Source organism: Zonotrichia leucophrys, chromosome 4, assembly GCF_028769735.1.
Source record: "Zonotrichia leucophrys gambelii isolate GWCS_2022_RI chromosome 4, RI_Zleu_2.0, whole genome shotgun sequence".
NCBI lineage: Eukaryota > Metazoa > Chordata > Aves > Passeriformes > Passerellidae > Zonotrichia > Zonotrichia leucophrys.
The window spans coordinates 28,958,592-28,978,011 of NC_088173.1; the positions used below are offsets into that span (position 1 = coordinate 28,958,592).

General features: G+C 40.6%; 1 protein-coding gene across 2 annotated transcripts in view; it reads left to right on the plus strand.

The window, feature by feature from the left end:
• The window catches only part of EGF (epidermal growth factor), a 58,199-nt gene extending 39,126 nt beyond the window's left edge, over window positions 1-19,073 (plus strand). Inside the window, exons 18-25 of one of the 2 annotated variants that reach the window (XM_064710960.1) lie at window positions 2-118; window positions 1,132-1,257; window positions 3,371-3,490; window positions 6,236-6,386; window positions 8,738-8,914; window positions 11,755-11,857; window positions 14,773-14,875; window positions 16,337-19,073. In XM_064710960.1, the coding sequence (XP_064567030.1) occupies window positions 2-118; window positions 1,132-1,257; window positions 3,371-3,490; window positions 6,236-6,386; window positions 8,738-8,914; window positions 11,755-11,857; window positions 14,773-14,875; window positions 16,337-16,560 (1,121 nt within the window). In that variant the 3' untranslated portion in view covers window positions 16,561-19,073. The remainder of the gene's footprint in view (window position 1; window positions 119-1,131; window positions 1,258-3,370; window positions 3,491-6,235; window positions 6,387-8,737; window positions 8,915-11,754; window positions 11,858-14,772; window positions 14,876-16,336) is intronic. The other variant, XM_064710961.1, reaches the window with a different exon arrangement.
• The last annotated feature ends 347 nt before the right edge of the window (window positions 19,074-19,420 follow it).

The window sequence follows — 19,420 nt, forward strand, 5'->3', positions numbered from 1 at the left end:
GATGAAGATGACTGCACTGCACTAGAATGTTATGCCAATGCAGAGTGTGTTTTGTTGGAAGATGGTGCAATGTGCCAGTGTTTGAAAGGATTTACCAGGAAGGGGAAATCATGCTATGGTAATAAAAACATTATTATAACTTTTGAAAAATTGTAGATTGTGGGGGGAGGAAGAAAATCTATCTCCTTTCACACTGGCAGCTCTGCTGTGTGAGGCATCAGAGAAAGGTCAATAGTATGAAAGGGATGATGAGCAAAAAGCATGTGAGATAAAATGGCTAATTATCTCATGCCTTTTTCCCCTCAAGCCATGAGTGTTAATCCTATTAATATTAACAAGCAATAACACAGAGAATAAAAAGTATAATGTGTTTATTTGTAAAACTTGACTAATTATAAAAGCTTAGTCCATAGACGTTATAATTAATGTATAATTTAGACATAAGAAATCTCTTTAAAATTAGTATTCCTGATGTAATATTTGTATAGAAAAGTAGTTTCTTTCTAGCACTAGAAAAATACTCTAATAGCCATGCAAAACATTTCTCAGGGTGGTCTTTAAGTTTCTGGACTTATTTGCAACATAAATGAAATAACTGTTTTGCTCTCACAAAGGTCAAGAGAGGAAGGTGTTAGAAACAGAAAAAAAAAATAATATTTGGTGGCTAAGTGTGAAGACTCAGAAGAATCTGTGTTTCTATGGAAAGGGAAAAAATTGTAAGCTGAAATGGGCATACATTTTTTCCACTGTAGTACTTTTTCTTTTCTCAAGCCCAAGCATTCTTTTATAAAACAAGATTGCTAAATGCTCTTAGAAGTCTTTTCCAACTTAATAGATTATATGATTGTATAACATAAAGCAGTTTTTGAATTGGATAATTTCCTCTGAACAGGTTTTCTTTAAGCAAATGATATTTGTGATATCATTTTCTTGACTCCCTTTGATTTTGAGCACCCCCATCAAACTTCATACCAAAAAAGACCACAAAGTCCTTCTCTTCCCATTTGCTTCATGTGCACAAATGCCAAGCGAGAGCAGAGTGTGGGGGAGCTCCATGGTGCAGATGTCTCGGTGTGCTGACTGCTGTGCTGGTTCCTGACCCAGTGTCCTGTCCCTTGCTGTGTCCCGCAGACGTGGACGAGTGCGCGGCACGCACGGACCGCTGCAACCGGAGCGTGTCCCGCTGCATCAACACGGACGGGGGCTACGTCTGCCAGTGCCTGGGAGGCTTCACTGGAGATGGAGTCCATTGCCATGGTACGGGCACGTCTGAGGGCTCTGCCCTGGCTGGAGGGCTCAGGCATTTCTGCCTCTGTGATGCCTTCCTCCCTGTTTGAAGCGCAGTAACATCAGCAACTGATCAATATGCAAAGCTTGTAGTTGTCAGTGAATATCTCCTCTCAGTGTTTGCACTTTTTTTGTTGGCTATAGAAGGAGAGAGAGGAGGAGGGAAGCGGAGGTGAGGCAGTAGAGCTTTATTGGAAATCGTTGCCATGAATATAAACGAAAGCAGATATTGAGTGTGTCATAATACTCATCAAATAATTCCAGGTCTGTTTAATAGGCATGAGGTTCAAGGTGTGACACTAACAACTTGAGTACATTTAGAGTCTTGTTAATAATCAGACCCACTGATTTTCCCATCCAGCTCTAATGCCAGGTCTTTAGTTCATTCCCTACGTCTCTTAAATTCTTAATCCATTTTAGTGGTAAATATGAACAGGAAGCTTTTTCTCTCCGGTATTTGGCTAGCACACAGTTTGTTCAGAGCTTTATGAGAGTCTTGCCTTCTCTTTTGTCCTTTTTTTTAACTTTTTTCCTTTATAGCTTAATTCAAAGCCCAAGAAGTTTTAACCAATTCTTACATAATCTCTGCTGGTCTTGGTTCTTCAACACTGATTAGGATGACTGAAAAATTAAAAACAATATCATTATAATGGGTAGAATGTGGAAAGTATCAGAGAAGAATCAAGGCCTTTTGCCTGCAGGGGTCAGAGGCAGAGTTCATGTCTTTGAGGGTGTTTGGAAGTGCAGATGGAAGTGCACACAGAAGTTACAAGATCCTCTTGCTGACCCGGCACAACCTAGAAGGCAAATACTCAAGCAGCCCTGGGCTTTACTGTCTTACTTACCACTGCACTGTGGAATAGTTTTTCAGGATGTAGTACCTTCCACTGTCACTGAAAAACAGTCTATTATTTTCCTGAAGTTTTTAAGTCCAGAAAATAGATTCTCAGATGATAAAAGATGTAGTATTACTAAGATGTAAATGTAACTGAAGCTAATTTTGTGTTTGATGACTTGAAATGTACTATGAAATCCAGAAACTGGTAAGTGATTTTGTGCTTCAGTTGTAAGTGCCTGCAAGCATGCACAGTGTCCAGGAATGTGATGGTATGTTCAGTGATAACACACAATGAGTTCATACGGTGTTGGTGAAATCACATTTCATGAAATATGCTGCAGGAGTTGTGTTCCCCTCCTCTGCTCCTTTTTTTTAAGTGCTCTGAATTTTCTGTACTGTTTTGAGCTAGATCATGTTAATTTTACTGTAGAAAAATTCCAAGCAGTTTAAGCAATCATTTCACAAAAATTGGGGTAGCAGATCTGTGATTCCACAAATCAGACCTGGTACATTTATTCTGCTGATGGTTCATAAAATGAATCAGAAGCTCCCGAACTCGGCTGAGTGAACCAAAGATTTTGCCTTTGAGGGGGATGCTTCATCACTTAGCAAGGTGCAGGAGCTGCCTTGGAGAGAAGTGTGGGGGCAGAAGGAGGGGGTGCAGCAGAATGGGGGTCAGAGATGTGTATGAACCTAACATGGTCTCTGAGCCTGGAAACTTTTGTAGTCAGGGGGCCTCTTCACAGTCACTCAGAACCTCACTTATTGAAGTGTTTACACAAACTAAATAAACCTGTAAGTTTCTAGACACTTTTCTTCTGCCTAAACTCTTGTTAGGGTGAACTAGACAGGTGGTACAGGGGTGGGCAGCTCCCCACTCCCAAACCCTTCTGCAAGAATTCCAACATATAGATCCAGGCTGCAAGCTAGGACTAGCAATTCCAGGAGAATGCATCTGGTAACAGTAAGTCTCCTCTTCAGCTCTGCTGTACTTGTTGCATTTCATGGGGAAGCCTTTGCCTCCTTCTCCCCGTGGAGAGTTTCTGCAGCAGCACAGCATGGTCTTGCTATAGAAAACAAGCTGGTTGCTTTTCCATTAGGCTTTCCATGAAGGCATGTTTGCAGAGGGAGAGGTCTCTGGTGTTTTTCCCCACTGCCTGGGGAGAGCAGTGCTGCTACTGCTGCCCCTTTAGCCGATGCTCTGAGGCATTTCATTCCTCTAACTGCAGACTGTTTGGGTGACAGATATTGATGAGTGCAAGACGGGGTCCCACACCTGTGGAGAGAACATGACCTGCACAAATACAGAAGGAAACTTCACTTGCTCGTGTGCTGATCATGCTTCTGGGACTGGCGACGGTTGCAGTGAGTAAACGCAGTGAGCAAATACAACAAAGTGGTCCTAAATTAAGAACTGTGTCCTTGGATAAAATGTTATACCTGGAAACTAAGGCACCCCTGTATAGTAACATCCTGACTAGATTGTGGATCCATTTAGCATTGCCTTTAGAAGGCTGTTCTGTGGTGAACTAAGGAGAAGAGATCCAAGTTTAGTAAAGAAATACCTACATTGAGGTTCAATGTAAATTTTTTACTGTCTAAATGTACCAAAAAATCTATCAAATGCCATTTACAATCTACAGCAGAAGTAAATGCTCCTTGGAACATTTTTTGAGGGAAATTTCAGTGTGTGCCTTTTTCAAAGTCACCGTGCCTTCTGTTACTTTGCAGAAGGCTAGCAGAGGAAATGCACATGATTCAAGTGACATTTGATTCTTCAGTATAAGCTTGTCTTTCAGTTCCAGTCACTGATTGCTCAAAAGGGCTCTGAAATTCCTTAGAAAATCTGATTATCAATTTACTGAAGGGAACTGCTAAAAGTTCAGCACTAGTGACTATCTGACCTTCATTTTGGTGCCTCAATGGGTTGCAGCATTCTCTGAAATTGAGAGGGACTCATTGTTTTACTCTGTGTCAGCCCACTTGGTCAGGGTGAATTTTACTCCAGATTGAGAGCCTTTCTGATGATGGAGGGACACTGTCACAGAGCTGTTTCTTCAGAAAAACAAGGAAATTACAGCTTTCTTAAATAGTGCACCTACCAGGATTTCCACTCCCATTTCAGTCACTTAATCTTTCACTAGTTTCAGGTGTCACTCAGGAAATGATGATTTTAAATGATGCATGACTTGGAAGTAATGTTTCCTAGGTCCCTCATGTGTCAGTCTGATCCCATGTCTTTATAGATGTTAACACACTGTTTTAGCTCTTTGCCTAATAAGCTCTTTTAGCAAGATGAAAATTTCTTTGCTGAATGCATGCACACCTGGGGTTCACTATAATCACTCATCCCTTTCCATTCAGGCTCTTTGCCATGGCAGTTCTCCTGCAAATGAAATTTTAAAGCCCAAATGTCATTGAAGGTCATGTTGCAATAAAGCTGGTGTGAGTCATAGAACTGACCCCATAATTATATGAGAATGATCAGGTGTGTCTCTGCCAATCCTTGCTGCCAGAAATTCTTTGCTATGTAACTGTTTTGTTTTGACCTACGGGTTTGTTGTAGCACCAAAGCAGGCATGAAAGCACTCCTTTTCTGTGCACTGTGGTCATGCTGTGCAGAGATATTTGTGCTACCTTTAAAACCAGCTGGTTTGGATAGGTGTGTAGGTGGCAGCAAGTGTGATTCAGAGCAGGCTGCAGAATGTTTTGGTAGAACCACAGGGCTCCCTGCTCCCCCAGTGATGCTCTTATCTGCACCTGAGCTAGCCTGAATCAGTAAAAAGTGTGATCTGCCATTACACATAGGTGCAATTAACTGAATGGCAGCAGAGTAGAAATAATCTGCATAAGAATCTCAAGTTTCTTGTAAAAGCTTCTGAGTCTGAGATCCAAATGCATGAAATACAGTCACCCTTCACCTCTGCCTCTCACTCTGGTGATTTATGCATAGTAGAGATTTACCATATGTCAAAACTTCATAAGTTGCAAAAAACATTTCAGAGTAGGCACCTAGATAGTTGGTGGAGTTTTTCTTCAGGGCCGGGCTCATACAAGTAAACACACAGAACTCAGTCAATCACTATAGATCTTTCACTGTAAATCTAAAGTATGTATATATTTACATACTATATTAATATATTAAGATATTATTGTATCATGCTAATAACATGGTATATGGAATATCTATATATTTATAAAGAATAAGTTATATATTATGTATAAACAATAATACTTAGTAATATATAATATATATTTATAAATAATATTTCCATATCAATATATCATATTTAGTAATTTTATTTATATTTATGCTTGCCTAAGTTTGATAACAGCATAAGAAGATAGGAAAAAACAAGTAATAAATAGAAAGTGGATATTTTTGCCTAGTTTAGTATCTTGAAGTTCTGGAACTCTTTCATAAGATTATGTTGCCAATGAGGCCAAAAGTTTGAGATGTCCCTTTGTGTGGGATCTCAGCACCTCAGGACTGAGGTGCCGAGTCACCGAGACCACCCTTGGGGGGCTCGGGAGTCCTGGAATGTTGCCAGAAGTGTCTGGTGGCTGGACTTTGATCCTACACAGGAGACGACACCTGTATGAGGATAGGAGGATTTCACCGGAGTGAATGGTGAAGGGATAAGTTAATTAGAGAGTGAAACACAGGGTTTAGGATTTCTGTACAGGGGGGTTTAGAGAAGTAAGATGGAGGAATTGGGGCGTGTCCTGTCCTTCTTCTTCTTCTTCTTCTCCTCCATCTTCTGTGGTGATGGTGGCACTTTGGGAGATTGGTTATTACTAAAAGTGCACTAGTTAATAAGGGTAAAAGGTATTGGGGAAAAATGATAAATATTGTATATGTAACTTTGAGTATAAAGATAGGTGACCGCCTCGGAGGGCAAGGAGTGTGCTCATGGCTGGCTGCTGAGCAGACCTCTGTTGGGCCGATAGAAAATCTTTTAGATAAGCAATTAATAAACACCGAGACCGAGAAAAGATTTGAAGCCTCTTCTCATCCTTTGAAGCGCGGGCTGCCCCAAGGCCACCCCGGGCCTTTCCAGGCCATCCAAACAGCCGAAAATCGGACACCTTTGAAACTCTCTGTTTCAGAATCTACTGTTCCCCCAGCTGCTGCCAGCAGTGAGTACACTACAAAGGCTGTGCAAGGTGATGTTGTGCGATGTCCTCCTTCCTACGAGTCGTACTGCCTCCATGGTGGAGTGTGCAATTATGTTTCTGACCTGCAAGACTATGCCTGCAAGTAAGTACAGAAATTTGTATTTTCTCTGCTGAACAATGGCACCCTTGGAATGCTACCCTCCGTTTGCTGCAGGCATTGAAAAGAGTTTGTCCATGAATGATCTGCTCATATCTCATGTAGCTCATTAGCATTTGAATCTCCTCTTTCCTGTAAGTGATCAGTGTAGTTTTCAGTGCATGGCCACTCCATTGCAATTCATGGTAGGATTGGATTTGTTCCCTGAGCACTTGATTCTTTACTTTGGAAATGGGCGGTAACTTGTTAGATGACTTGAAAGAGGTGCCTTCTCTCTCTCCTGTACATGTCCTGCTGACTGCACCTCCCTGTTGGCCTTGCTGTTCATTGGGGTTCACTCTGTCTTGCCTTCTCTGACTGGGGCCAGGGAGCAATCTTCTGGTGTCAGCATCTTCCATTACAGAAAGGCAGAAATGGGTAGGATATAACTGCCCTCTTAAAAACAGGGAGAGTTACAATGAGACCTCAAATTTGAAACCTACTTCCCCTGTCGATATTTTTAACCCTGTCAATATTTTTGTGAAGCCTAATTCTGGATTCCCCAAATGCAGGTACTGATAAAAGCCAGGAGAATCTCATCTCCTCAGAAGTCAGCCTTGGCTAAGTCAATGTGACAACCTAGTTCCATTGGGTAATCATTTCTTCAAAACATTTAGTGCTGGCATTTAAGTGTGTATCCTGATTATATTTGAAGCTGTACTCAGAATCTTTCTTCAAAATCAAGCATAAAATCTTTGCAATGGGACAAATCCAATGCCTGCCTCCTCCCCTGGGGTCACAGATGGTAAGTGAGGACCTGTACAGGGGGCAGATACTGTTCCAGGGTAGGAAAATCTGTGTCTCAGGCTTTCCTGTTTTGAAGTATGAGTGGTCTCCCCTGCCTACAGACCTCTGTACCTGTAAGAATATGAAAGGAATGTGTCTCATCTGCATATATGGGAATGAAGTCAATGCTTTGTGCTGTGGATCTCTTGAGCTCAGCAAAGCTCTTGGGCAAAGACATTATGGGAGACAGACTCATGGTCATTCAGTTTTGGAAGTGGAAGCAGTAAAAAACTTAAGAGCAACCTTGCTTGGCCTTGATGTTGGGATACGTGTGTGGGTGTTGCTGGATCCTGTCCCCGCTGAATCCTCACTAGATGGCAGCATTCATTCATGTAGGCTGTGATTTATTAACTGCAGAAGGGAAGGAATGGAAAAATGTTATCCAGCAAAAACCACATACCAAATGTGATTTGTATGTTAATTAATAAATGATCATTTGATCATGCACTAGAAAGTAGATCTGCCAGCATGTTTGCAATTCATTGTAATTTAACATTAAAAAATTAGCATTTTTTCTGCCTTCCAGTGCACACACATTCTAAATTTTACAGAATGAGAGTGCTTGTGCCTTACTTAATAATGAATTCTGATATAACGTTTTCATGACATTAGGTAAAACTGCTGCAGGTCAAATCCCGCTTCTTTTTCTCATCTGACTAGCTCTTGGACTTGAGTAAAATTAGACCAATTAGAATTGTGATGAGTTGAGTCTACATTGCTGAGGGATTGTTATGAGCTGAATAGACTTTTCATTTTTTCCATTTATTATTTATGTCTTGCCTTGTGTAGTAAAACTAGGCTGAGTTTATTTTTTTGATGTATTTCTCACTTTCTAGTAATTTTGATTTGAGGGTTTCACGCATCAATAGGATATTTCTGTGTTGGGTTTTACAATGGTAAAACCCGTCAAATAAACAAAAACTGTCTACGGAAGAAGCTTATTTTCAAAGTAAGTTTTGAAGATATTTCTAAATGAAGATATTTCTTATGCATGGGTTTTTAAAACACTTTCATTCATCTTTAATTTTACAGTAAAGACTGAGATTAAAATTTGATTCTCTTAATCAAGTCACTCTGAAAATACAAGTTGGTCCTGTCCTGCCTACTTTAAAGGGAAGCTTGCTGCTGAAAGAAGTTTAATGGAAAATCCTGGTGAAACACTAATCACACAGCAGGATTTACAGGATTTAAGAAACTTTTCCCCCTACTTTTTAACCCATAGGAATCTGGTAATAACAACCTCTCTGTACAATTCTATAGGCAATTCAATGCAGTAAAAAATAACAGTACAAAAAAAAAAAAAGATGGAAAGTAGAAAAAGAAAAATACTTTTAATACTGGATTCTACAGGTTTCAACCGCATACCTTTAAAATGGTTTTGTCTTCCCCATGCTAAAGTGAGCCAGATGTTTCTGTAGCGGTGACCAGCGGTGCATCAATGCGAGGTGGCGGTCCGGGGCCGCGCCCTGCCGCCGCTCAGCGTGTCCCCCGTGTCCCTCTTTCCTTGGCAGCTGTGTGACGGGCTACGTGGGCGAGCGCTGCCAGTTCAGCGACCTGGAGTGGTGGGAGCAGCATAGCGCCGGGCGGGCCAAGGTGCGGAGCATCGCCATCACCGCGGGCGCGGCCGCCGGGCTGGCGCTGCTGCTGCTGCTGCTGCTGCTGGGCGCGCTGGCCGCCCTCCGCCGCAGGTACTGCTGCCAACGCCGGCCTGCCCCTCCTGGGGCTCAGAACCGGAGCTGCTCCTCGCCTCGTGGGAGCTCCTGCTCTTTTCTAGTTCAGTAACCGGCTCTGGGAATAGTGCAGAGAGTTCTGGCGTGTCCCTTGCCCGCAGAACTCGTGTTGGTGTTAGTGAGCAAACGTGTCTGGAGGGAAGGGGAACAGACCTTGCTAGAGCTCAGGAACATGCCATTTACTTCTTCCTGCCTTTCCCTTCACAGCTCTAGATGTCTGGAACTCTCATGGTATGGGCTGGCTCTTCTCTGCCATCTGTTCAATGAGCTGGCTTTTGTTTCCCATTGAGCGTAGAGTTCCACTGGAAAATTTCTTTGCCTACTAACCTTCCCAAGGTTAGTAGGAAACAGTGAACTGTTTCCATGTTCACTGCTGGAGGCATCAAACTTACAGAGTGATGCTTCCAGCAGTGAACATGGAAACAGTTTTCCTGGCAGCAGAGAGAGTAAAGTCACGGGAGTGAGTCTAAGCACATCTGCTGTTAAAGTACTCCCTGGCATTTTCCATGGCTGTAATGAATTGCACAGATTTGGGATTCTTCCTGTGGCAAAAAGAATTCCAACGGTCACTATTTAAGAACCCAGTCTGATGTGAAATTAAATGTCATCGGTGTCCTTTAGACTGGAAAGTATTAAGCATTTAAGCTAGAGTCTTTTGGTCATGACCTTGGCAGACAGCTGTTCTCAGAGGCTGATTTAAATGCAGGATTTTTGTTTGTGGTTTAGGTCAATTTTAAAATTAGATCCTCCTAGACATAAAAAGTTAAGCTACAAAAGAAGTTAACTATGCAAGCTAGTGTTTTTCATTCTTATGTAATGGCTCTTAGCATATTTAGTCCACAAGAGTAGGAAAGCAGCAAAATTTCTTATTTTCTATTAATTAGTGATAGGGGTCTAGAATTAAAGCTATGTGCAGCCTGTTTTTTTCTCATAACCTGGGGTTCAGATTTCAATCAGTGGATATAAAAAGAACAGAAAAATTGTGAGATTCTTGTATTTCTTATATATTTCATATATTGTCTTATGAAAAATAGACATAATATGATTTGTTTAAATGTATGGAAGTATTAAATTTCTTCCCTTCCTCTCTCTTTTCTAATTTCTCCCAGATTTATGTTTCTTTCTTGCCAAATGCTTTTGATCAATATAACTATTTACCACAACAACAGGTTTTCAATTACACACTTGACTGAGTTTGAACTGCAGCAATTACTAGTATAACCAGATCAAAATTAAACTGCTGATCTAAAATCCCTATTTAAGTGGAGTCTGGGAATCAGTATTTGGGTTGAAATTGCTATACCACTTTTTCAGATAATCTACTGTATTTCAAAATGTACCGATTAAGTCTTTGATAGTCCTGTTCCTTCCCCTGCAAAAAGGAGATGCCAATCTCCTTTTAATTGAAGGAAATGAAGCTGGAGGTCTGCACCTGCCAGTTTGAAAATGTGGGAACTGAAGGCCAAGTGTGCTGCGGGGTTGCGTTGGTTTATTCAATCACTGTTGTCTGCTGAAGAGCACTGGGTGATTCTTAATGTTAGGTTTATGCAGTCTGACTGTATAGTGTGCCAAGTTTCTTATCTTTCTTAGAAAGAAAAGAAACAACTCTTTTGCACAAAAAAAACCCCAAAAACCCACAAAACCAAAAAAACCCCAAAACAAAACAAAAACAACAACAAAAAAAACCCCAGAGCCAAACCTGAGGCATAGATTCAACATCTACAATTCCTCCACCTCAGTTGGCCAAGGCTGCACAAAGCAAAATTTATTAACATCGTATTTTCGTGAAGGGAGCAATATATGATAATTATGCCATGTGAACTTTCTCAGTTAGTATATAAAAGCTATGTAGCAATAAAAGGAAATTTCCTAAGTAAAAGGAAAATTGCTGTTTTTGTTGGTAAATATCTACTACATTTTAGTTAAAATAGATCAAGTGAAAAGATGTTATAAACTCAGACTTCCAGAATCTGAAGACTATAAGATTATTTTTTTTTAGCTGATGCTTAGAAGGGCAAAAATGTGTTTGTAAAGTGAGTAAAGATATACTGATTTGTATCTCAAGAGAAGTAAAGTAATTTTTTTCCTTTGGGCCTATATGGGCTTTTAATACTGCCTTATAAGTGATTACTGTTTAACTGCAAAAATAACAGTCTTTGAATTTATGTAAGTAGCCTCTTAAGGCTGATTATTCATACCTTTTCTAGCTCCAGATTGTACTCATAGCTTTTTCCCGTAAAGCCAATTTTATGGGTCAAGAATTTTTTCATGGAAGAGCTTATTTCCAAGCTTTTTGAGACTTTCAGTTTGTTTATTTCATAGTAACTTCTGAAACTGGTGCTTTGCATAAATGATGGAGATGAATACAAAAATGACTTTCATAATTGTAGCTACCAACAGTGTACAAAAATACAGTCAGCTTTTTATTTCTGAGCTTCACCCACAAACACTCTTCATTGCATTGGCTGAAACAAATCTTTGTAAGATAAATCTATTATAAATAGAATAATGTAAGAAAATGGAAGGTTCTAGTTAAAATTATGAAGCCCATTGTTCATTCCAATGAATGACCCTTTACAGATTGCACATGGGAGCAAGCATTTGTGCACTTCTTACTGACTTCTTTTTCTGACAAGCTGTTTGTTTTAACCACTGTGTGGTAAGGGATAGCAATACACAAAACAGTGAGAGAAAACAAAATATATGTACTTCTGTGAATACTGATAGAATAATGTGTGAAAAAAGCATCTGTTCCTCTGAAAGCAAAATAATTGGCTTCAGCTTTTGTTCTGTTGCAGAAGTCAGAATTTGTATAAGAAGAATCTCTGTGCAGAAGCGATAAGAGCTGCCAGCAGCCGCGCTGACAACGAGAGCGTAACACCTACTGGCAACAACTCTCTGGTAACCATATTAATGTGGAGTGGAGAGGGAATCAGGAAGGATCAAAGAGTGTTAGGGATCCACTTGAGATTATCCATCAAATAATTCACATCTTAAATACATTAAATAACTGCCAGAGTCATCAAGCGCTTTGCTGTGAACCCCAGTTCATCTTACCTCATTGTTATCCCTCAAAGTTCACAGCTGCCTGGATGTATTGCAACCATTAGCCAGTGTTATTGTTAGCTTTGAACACAACAGTTGGGGAACTGTGTTCTAAATTAAGGAAATGGCAATGTGATGACATGGCATATCACACAGTTATTTTCACAGGAAAGTATGCCCTCTGTAAAAAAGCCTTCTTGGAAGCCAAGTATTGTGTGTGCTACATGAGATGTTGAACTCTATTTTGAGGCTTGATGAAATTAAATGTCTTGTATTAGAAGCTGCTGCCTTGTGAAGAAAAACAACCAGGATTTTATCAGGCAGCTTGGTAGGATACATAAAGTTCCAATTTTGCACTGGTGTAGGTAAGAATGCCGACATGGTCTGGTTGTACAGGCCTGTGGTTGCTGTCGTTTTTGAAGCTGTTTTTAGCCCTATAAAATCTGGTTTAAGGATCTGGTTCTGACTGGCATTAGAATAACATGACACTGCTGGGTGATCGTAGTTGGAACTTGAAGTTGTCAAATGACATAATTGGCATCTGTGGCTGCTTCTGTGCTGTCTGAGACTCTTAGAATGGCCTTGCAAGTGATTTAGTGAGAGTGTCTGGCAGGATTTGTGAGTGGGTAGCCACTGAAGCACTCTGTCAAACATATGTTGGTAGTACTGGGTCGACTTGCCCCTGGTTGTGACATATTGTTCCTTAGCAGGTCAACTGCCTACTCTTATGAACTTTTAATTATCAGCACATTTCCTTCAGGACACCAAATGAGCTGAGTTATGGCAATGCCATAATTTGTTCACAGTAGAGGTAAATACACAGTTTGTAAAATACTTGAAGTTGAGAAAAGCAGAAACATTTGTTGGGACTGAGAACAGTTCACTGCCAGGGAGCAGTGCTCCATGAGGCCTGCAGCCCATCAGCTCTGTCCCCACCTTCTGCTGACCCTGCAGTTACTGCTGGTCACCAGTGACATTTTTGCTTGAATATAAAGCAACTAAACACCTAAGCAATGAACTGAATCAACAAAAACAAATCAAGCTCTTACATCTGTTATACATTTGTGTTACATTTCACTATGCACCAGGAGACGTGGAATACATTAATAAAGTAATTTATTGCAATGGCTTGTTGCACACTGGAAGAGGAAATCAGTGACCCTTTGCTAATTGCTGGTGCTTACTCAGTAACGATTGCTGTGGTTTCATGCATGTGATTTTCTCTGTGCTGATGTAGCCATTGATTGTTAAGTTCAGCAGGGCTTCATGCATGCATGCACTCAGGTTAAAACATTAGAGCTGCCAAAAAGCTGCAGGAAGTTGTCCATTTGAGCTATTCACTTCAAGTAGGTTATTGCAGAGCCTTATGTAAAAAAACAAAAGAAAATGTTATAGTTATACTACATCAGGGACAGAAAACTATAGCTGCTCAACTTTTAGGGTTTTTGGGTACTATTGAGCTACACAATGTCAATGATCTTAACAAAGGACTTCATATTGGGGCTGTGTCTTGTGTATGCAGTAACTGTAAGGAGCTCATGAATTTCACCCCTTTGGTGGTCCTCAGTGCCACTGCTCATTTTCGAGGCTGCTGAGAGAGAGAGCAATGACTTGCTTCCTTTTGCCTGTCTGGGTTGATGCAGAGGATAACAGGATTTTGTGCTATCATACACATCAAAAGTTAGGTATCGTGATACTGAAACTATACCTACAAATTGACCAAGCATCATTCACTTTTCCCTTTACATCTTTTCTGCCAGGTGAGGATGCAATTAGCCGAGGGTATGCCTGCATATATTTTTACATTCATATTAGATTTCCAAAAGCCAGGCTGGGTTAGTCCTGCTGATATGTAAGCCTTGGTAAACTTCTGCATGTGCCTGGATTTTAATGCTATTCTGAGACTTTTCATCCACCAACTGTTTTGCACAGTCAAATATATTTTGCAGAACTGTGTGTATCTCTGCCAGGAGTCAGTCACATGTGGGTTAGCAGATGTAAGCGTACAGATTTTACAGAAATTAACTGATGCCTAAATAGGTGCACCTGCTACATGTGTATTCTATCCCCATAAATCCACCAGTTATCCACCTTGACCTCTGAATCTGTCAGTCCTTTGGTTGGAACATCTTATTTACAGATGTCTTCTTCCCTGTCTCTGCTCTTTAAACCTCCCCCCTTTAAGGGTTTTTCATCTTTCCCTCTGTACAATTTCATCATAGTCCTTCACACGGCTTTTCTCTATCCCATTCTTTTCTGTTTTACCCCTGGTCCTTTCAGTATGTTCCCCCAGAGAGTCTCATCCTCTGACTTCCACTGTCACTGTGACATGATGGAACTACATCCTGCAGGGGATGCTGCGAGCCAGGAAGGGAGGCTTGCTTCCTTCCCTGGGTTTGACAGAGTTTCCTGATGTCTAGATTCCTGCAGATATCTTTAATACTTTAAAAGTGGCCCTCAGTACTATGGAGAGGGTTGATTTTCATAAACTTTTGTCCTTGCCATTGGAAATGTTGATTTGCAAGCAAGATAGCAGTTCTTAGCTAGACTGAGACTGTGCACTTTCCAAAGAAAGACTGAGGCTGTCATCAACTCAAATGTTTAATTACCTGCAGGGGGAGGGGTCATCCCAGAAGCCAGGATGACCTTTTTCCCTGTTCTGTGGTTGGTGTGTGTGGCCTTTTTAGTTTGCCTCTTGGGTTTCAGAAAACCAATTTGTTTTTTATTAATTTGGGCTCTGCATATTTTGTGCATATTGTATGTATTTGCAGTTTGCGGTTTTTAAGGAGGGTAACAGTTCTCTGGAGACTAAAGCAGTTGATCTAATTGAGTGTGAGACAGCAGATCCTCATCCTGCCTGTCCTTCAGAATGTGGTGAGTAGGATGTCCTTCCTTATTAGCTCTCTCCTCACTTGTACCAGCAGTAGCAGTGACTGGTAGAGGAGACGGAGAAATCCAGATTTTATTTCTGGCAGAGCCTATGTTTGTATTGATGTGAACAGACTATTCAGTCCTACATTTTGCAGATTAATCATGAGAAACTACACTACAACAGTGCTTTCACACAGAACAAGCCAGAGGATTCTTGTGATAGAGGGATATCAGATGTTTGCATTAATATAGACCTTCAGAGCCTTGCAGGTGAAGTTATGCCCATCACACTGTTGGGGAATGGATGTCCACGGAGCAGCACACTTTGACAGCCCTTATTCGTTCAGGCAGGAAAACTGGGAAGGTGTGAGGAGTCCAAGTTTCACCCTGTGGCAGCAACTGCAGCTCTGCTTTTTGTGTTAAACAAGGTGTTTGACTGCTTGGGCAGTGTTTGGTGCTTAAACAAAGACGAGATGAATGGAGGAAATGCACCTCTCATCACTGGTCCAAAGGCAGCAGGTGGCACAGAAGCACAGAATGGGCTTCCATGACCCTCAAATTATGAGCTGAACCACTCTGAATTTTCAGAACTACTGCCTTCTAGGTGACAACTGGATCTGTTAATTGCTCAATGTTGCAACAGCTCAGATGGTGAAAACTGTTGGAGAAAGACTAATGCCCTAAGACATTTGTTTTATTTACCATATATACTTCCTAATTGCAGAAGTTACTAGAGATGCCTGTTTGCCTCAGCCACTTAGAAATATGCAAATACAAATGTTTGAGGATACAAACATCCAGGCATCTTGCAAGATTTTCAGAATTGCCAATCCTGTCCTTAGACATACACTGAGTAGTCACTTTATTCATCAGTAGAAAATGTGCCTCACATTTACTTAGATGCTCTAATATTGGGAACATGTGTAGAAGCTTACTGTCCAGCAAACGAGCGCTGATGTTTCTCATTAGGAGATTCTGTTTTCATTTACAGCTTTATCAGATGTAGGTATGGAACAGAAATTTCCTATGACAGGTGTCTGATTTTTTCATAAAAATTTCAGCAGAAGTGATTCCATTTTCTTAGACAACAAGATCAGTAAATAATCTGGTAAATTTTTAACATGTTAAAGGAAGTTCTTATTCTGTGCCAGTAAATAATTCTAAGATCTTTTGACTTTAAAGCAGAGATTTTCATTTTGCCAGGCAGGTAGTCTTGGCATGCCTTTCTCTGCTATGAATTAAAAGAGAAAACCATCAATCTAGCCTAAGACAAGTAATTTCTTAAAATGTGATGCAAGTTCTTGACTTTGCCTTTTTGTTTTTGTTCTTCTGTGAGGCATTGAACCTGATTCTGTGCATTCTTTCACAGCTTTCTTCTCTCAAAGCTGCCACTACATTTCTTTCAGCTAAGCAGCTGTGAATCTTTTCACATGGCTTTCAGTAACACATATCTGTTTTCTCCAGAGGAAGAGCAGCCTGTAACATGTGACAAAGCAGCAGAGACTTTGGCAGAAGAGGAGAGAGAACAAGACCACCGAGAAGAGGGTCCCGTTGGTGAGAAATCGCGCCACTCCACGGCAGCAGTGAAGAGCTCTCCCCAGGGCCCCTGGAGCATCCATCCCAATCCCCAGCCAGAAAGGGAGCCTTGCAACTCTGCCCCAGCCAGCTTGCTGATGCAGCCAGACTAGATGCAGTCTGTGTTTGAATGGGAAAATGAGGAAGTCAGCAAAGGATGGGACCTCACAAACACTGAAGCAACTTTCTTTTTTTCCCTCAAAATCTGCTTTATAAAAAACCCACCATTATTCAGAACAAAACAGAGTTTTTGCCACTCCTTCCCTGTCATCTCTGCTTGGAGGAATTACTGTGAGGAATGTGTTGGCAGTGAGTACTCTATAACTGCTGCTAACTTCATTACCTGCCTGCTGAAAGGTCACTGGGAGGAAGAGAGTCAAGTGGGTGATTTATCAATGATAAGTATTTTCTAAGGGAGCTTGTTTGCAAGTAGCGATCTTTACACACACAGAGTTTAGAAACTGCCGAGAAAATGGGACCCAAGGAAAGCTGCAGAGAAACAGGAATGGAGGATAAAGCAGAAAAATTAGTTCAAAATGATCTTACTATTAAAAGATTTTTATGGACACTATATGCCTCTCCCCAGTGCTGCTGAAAGACCAGTGCAACTTCTTGGATTCCACCTGAGATGCTCTTGTGTCTTAGCAAGTGCCAAATAGGATCTTGAATTTCTCAGGTTTTGTGTACTGGAGGATGGTTTGCAGTCACATGTTATTAAGCGTGGGCAACATCTAAGGGGAAAGGTGATTCCTCCATTTTTTTCCCCAGCCTATGCTGGTCCTTCAGAGCATGACAGGATTATTTCTGGGCTGAGGAAGTGGGTTTGTGTCTGATTTCAGCCCTGCAGAGAGGCATGTGCTGGAGCTGTACTTGTCTTACAAGGTGTGCCTGGCACCAAAACCTGGTCCATTATATGGGACTCAGTGTGAGGACAGAAGTCCAGCCAATTGCTGTTCCAAAAGACCAGGAGGAGTGGGACAAAAACACAAAAAAGCCACCTCAGTTTGGACTGACTTCCACTCAACTGATTTCTGCTGCCTGTGGAATCTGAGGGAACAATTGGAAAACTGACCCATTTTTTCTTGTAACTGGATTTCTAACACCTATCAGGTTATTTACTCTCTTGCAAAGCTCTGTAGTACGCAGGGATGAGGTCAGTAGGTGAGAGCCTGGTGCTGGTAGCACCAAGGTTGGGGTTTAATCCCTGTATGGGCCTTTCACTTCAGCGTTGGACTCAATGATCCCTGTGGGTCCCTTCCAACTCAGAGCATTCTGTGATGTCAAGTGACTTTCACCAACTTGTCTTGACTTCCTAAGGCTGTTTTCAGAATGTTTTGGAAGATGCCTGAACATCAGCTGAATTCCTAATAATGATTTTATTATTTGTGGGGGATCTCTCTGTCCTCCATTTTTGAAGCCTGCTGTTGTAACCTTCAAACTCTGCTATGGTGCCCACCACTAATGCTCCTTGTAATTCAAAAGATGGATAATAGTGGCAAATATTACTAATTTCTGTGTTTACTATTCTGCTTTTCTGGGTTCTTTTTGAATCCTGCCAGAAAGGCAGGGAATGTTGTAATTTTTTTTTTTTTTTTTTACCAGTTCTGTAGGCCAATAAGGAAAGAGTAATGAAAGGCTCTTACCTCTTATCCAAAATAGTTACACACTGGAGTAACTTTGTCAAGTCAGTTTTGTTTCATGTTGTTGAAACAGTAATGACACTGAGTCCTGTAGAGGGCTGTCACTTATTTAACTTCTAAAGTGATTTTGAATTGTTGAGTCTGTTTTCTAACCACATCAACTCTGGATTCAGAACAAGCTTGTAAAATACTCATTTCCAAGGATTAGTTGAAACTACTAGCAGTGAAGACCGATTCTCTTGTGTGAATGGTATCAAGGGTACTTCCACAGCAAGAGAAACAGTTGAGAGGTGTTAGCATACTAAACCATGTTCAGAAGCAGGCAACAACTGTGTAGAATCATTAGGATTTGATAGATTTGATTTTAAGTTTGGTATTGTTTAATTTCACTAACATTGTTCAAAGCATCTAGTTTGGATTCCCTGGTCTTTCAGTTAATGATCTTTTGTATTTTAATGTGAAGAGAGTCCAGGTCTAAAGTCCCTAGTCCAAAAAAGCATTTTGTTCCCATGAGAGCTTCCCAGCCAAAAGACTTGGGTTCCTGCACTTTGAGTTTCTCTGGTGAAATATGTTTTTGTGCTTAAAATCCACGTGTTGTGTCGAGTGACAGTCAACACTTCATTGGAAGTTTCCCCAGTCAAAAGAAATAAAGATTTGTAACTTTGAATCTTGCCTGAATAAAGATGTTTCAGACTTAAAAATTAGTTTTCTATTCTATCTTGGGGTTTTTTTGTTTACTTTGCTTTCCTCCCAATGATCTAACTTTAAATTTGATAGTATTCTTTACAGAAAAGGATAGGGAAACCAAACTGATATGTTTTTGTAATTAGAGTGTTTGGAGTTTTAAACATTTCCTAAACTCAGCTCTAAACTCAAAATAATCTTTAGTGTAAAAACTTGAAAGGATATTTCAATACAAATATAATATATTTGGTTTATTTGTATGTTTATAAAGTTATTGATCTATAAAATAAAATTAAAAAAAATACCAGACCAAAATCCTTGGTGTCCCTCTTGTTTTAAGAGATGAGAGTACAAAATTCTGGTTTCAGCTGACTGCCATCAGGTAAGCTGAAACCTCCTCTGGTTTCATACAGCCACAGTCTATAATGCGCTGGTGCTGCACATGCAGGTATTGTGGATTTCTTGTTCTCCAGCCAGAGAATCTATGCTAATGAGGATTATCTGCTGCAGATCACACCTTGATCCCACCTTGAATATGGTAAGTTTTCATTTATCTTTTATTTATATCTTCCCATAAACCAATAAAATCCATGTAATCCTTTTTGTTCACGTCTAAATGACTCTTAGGAATGCTGCTACTTATTCATCT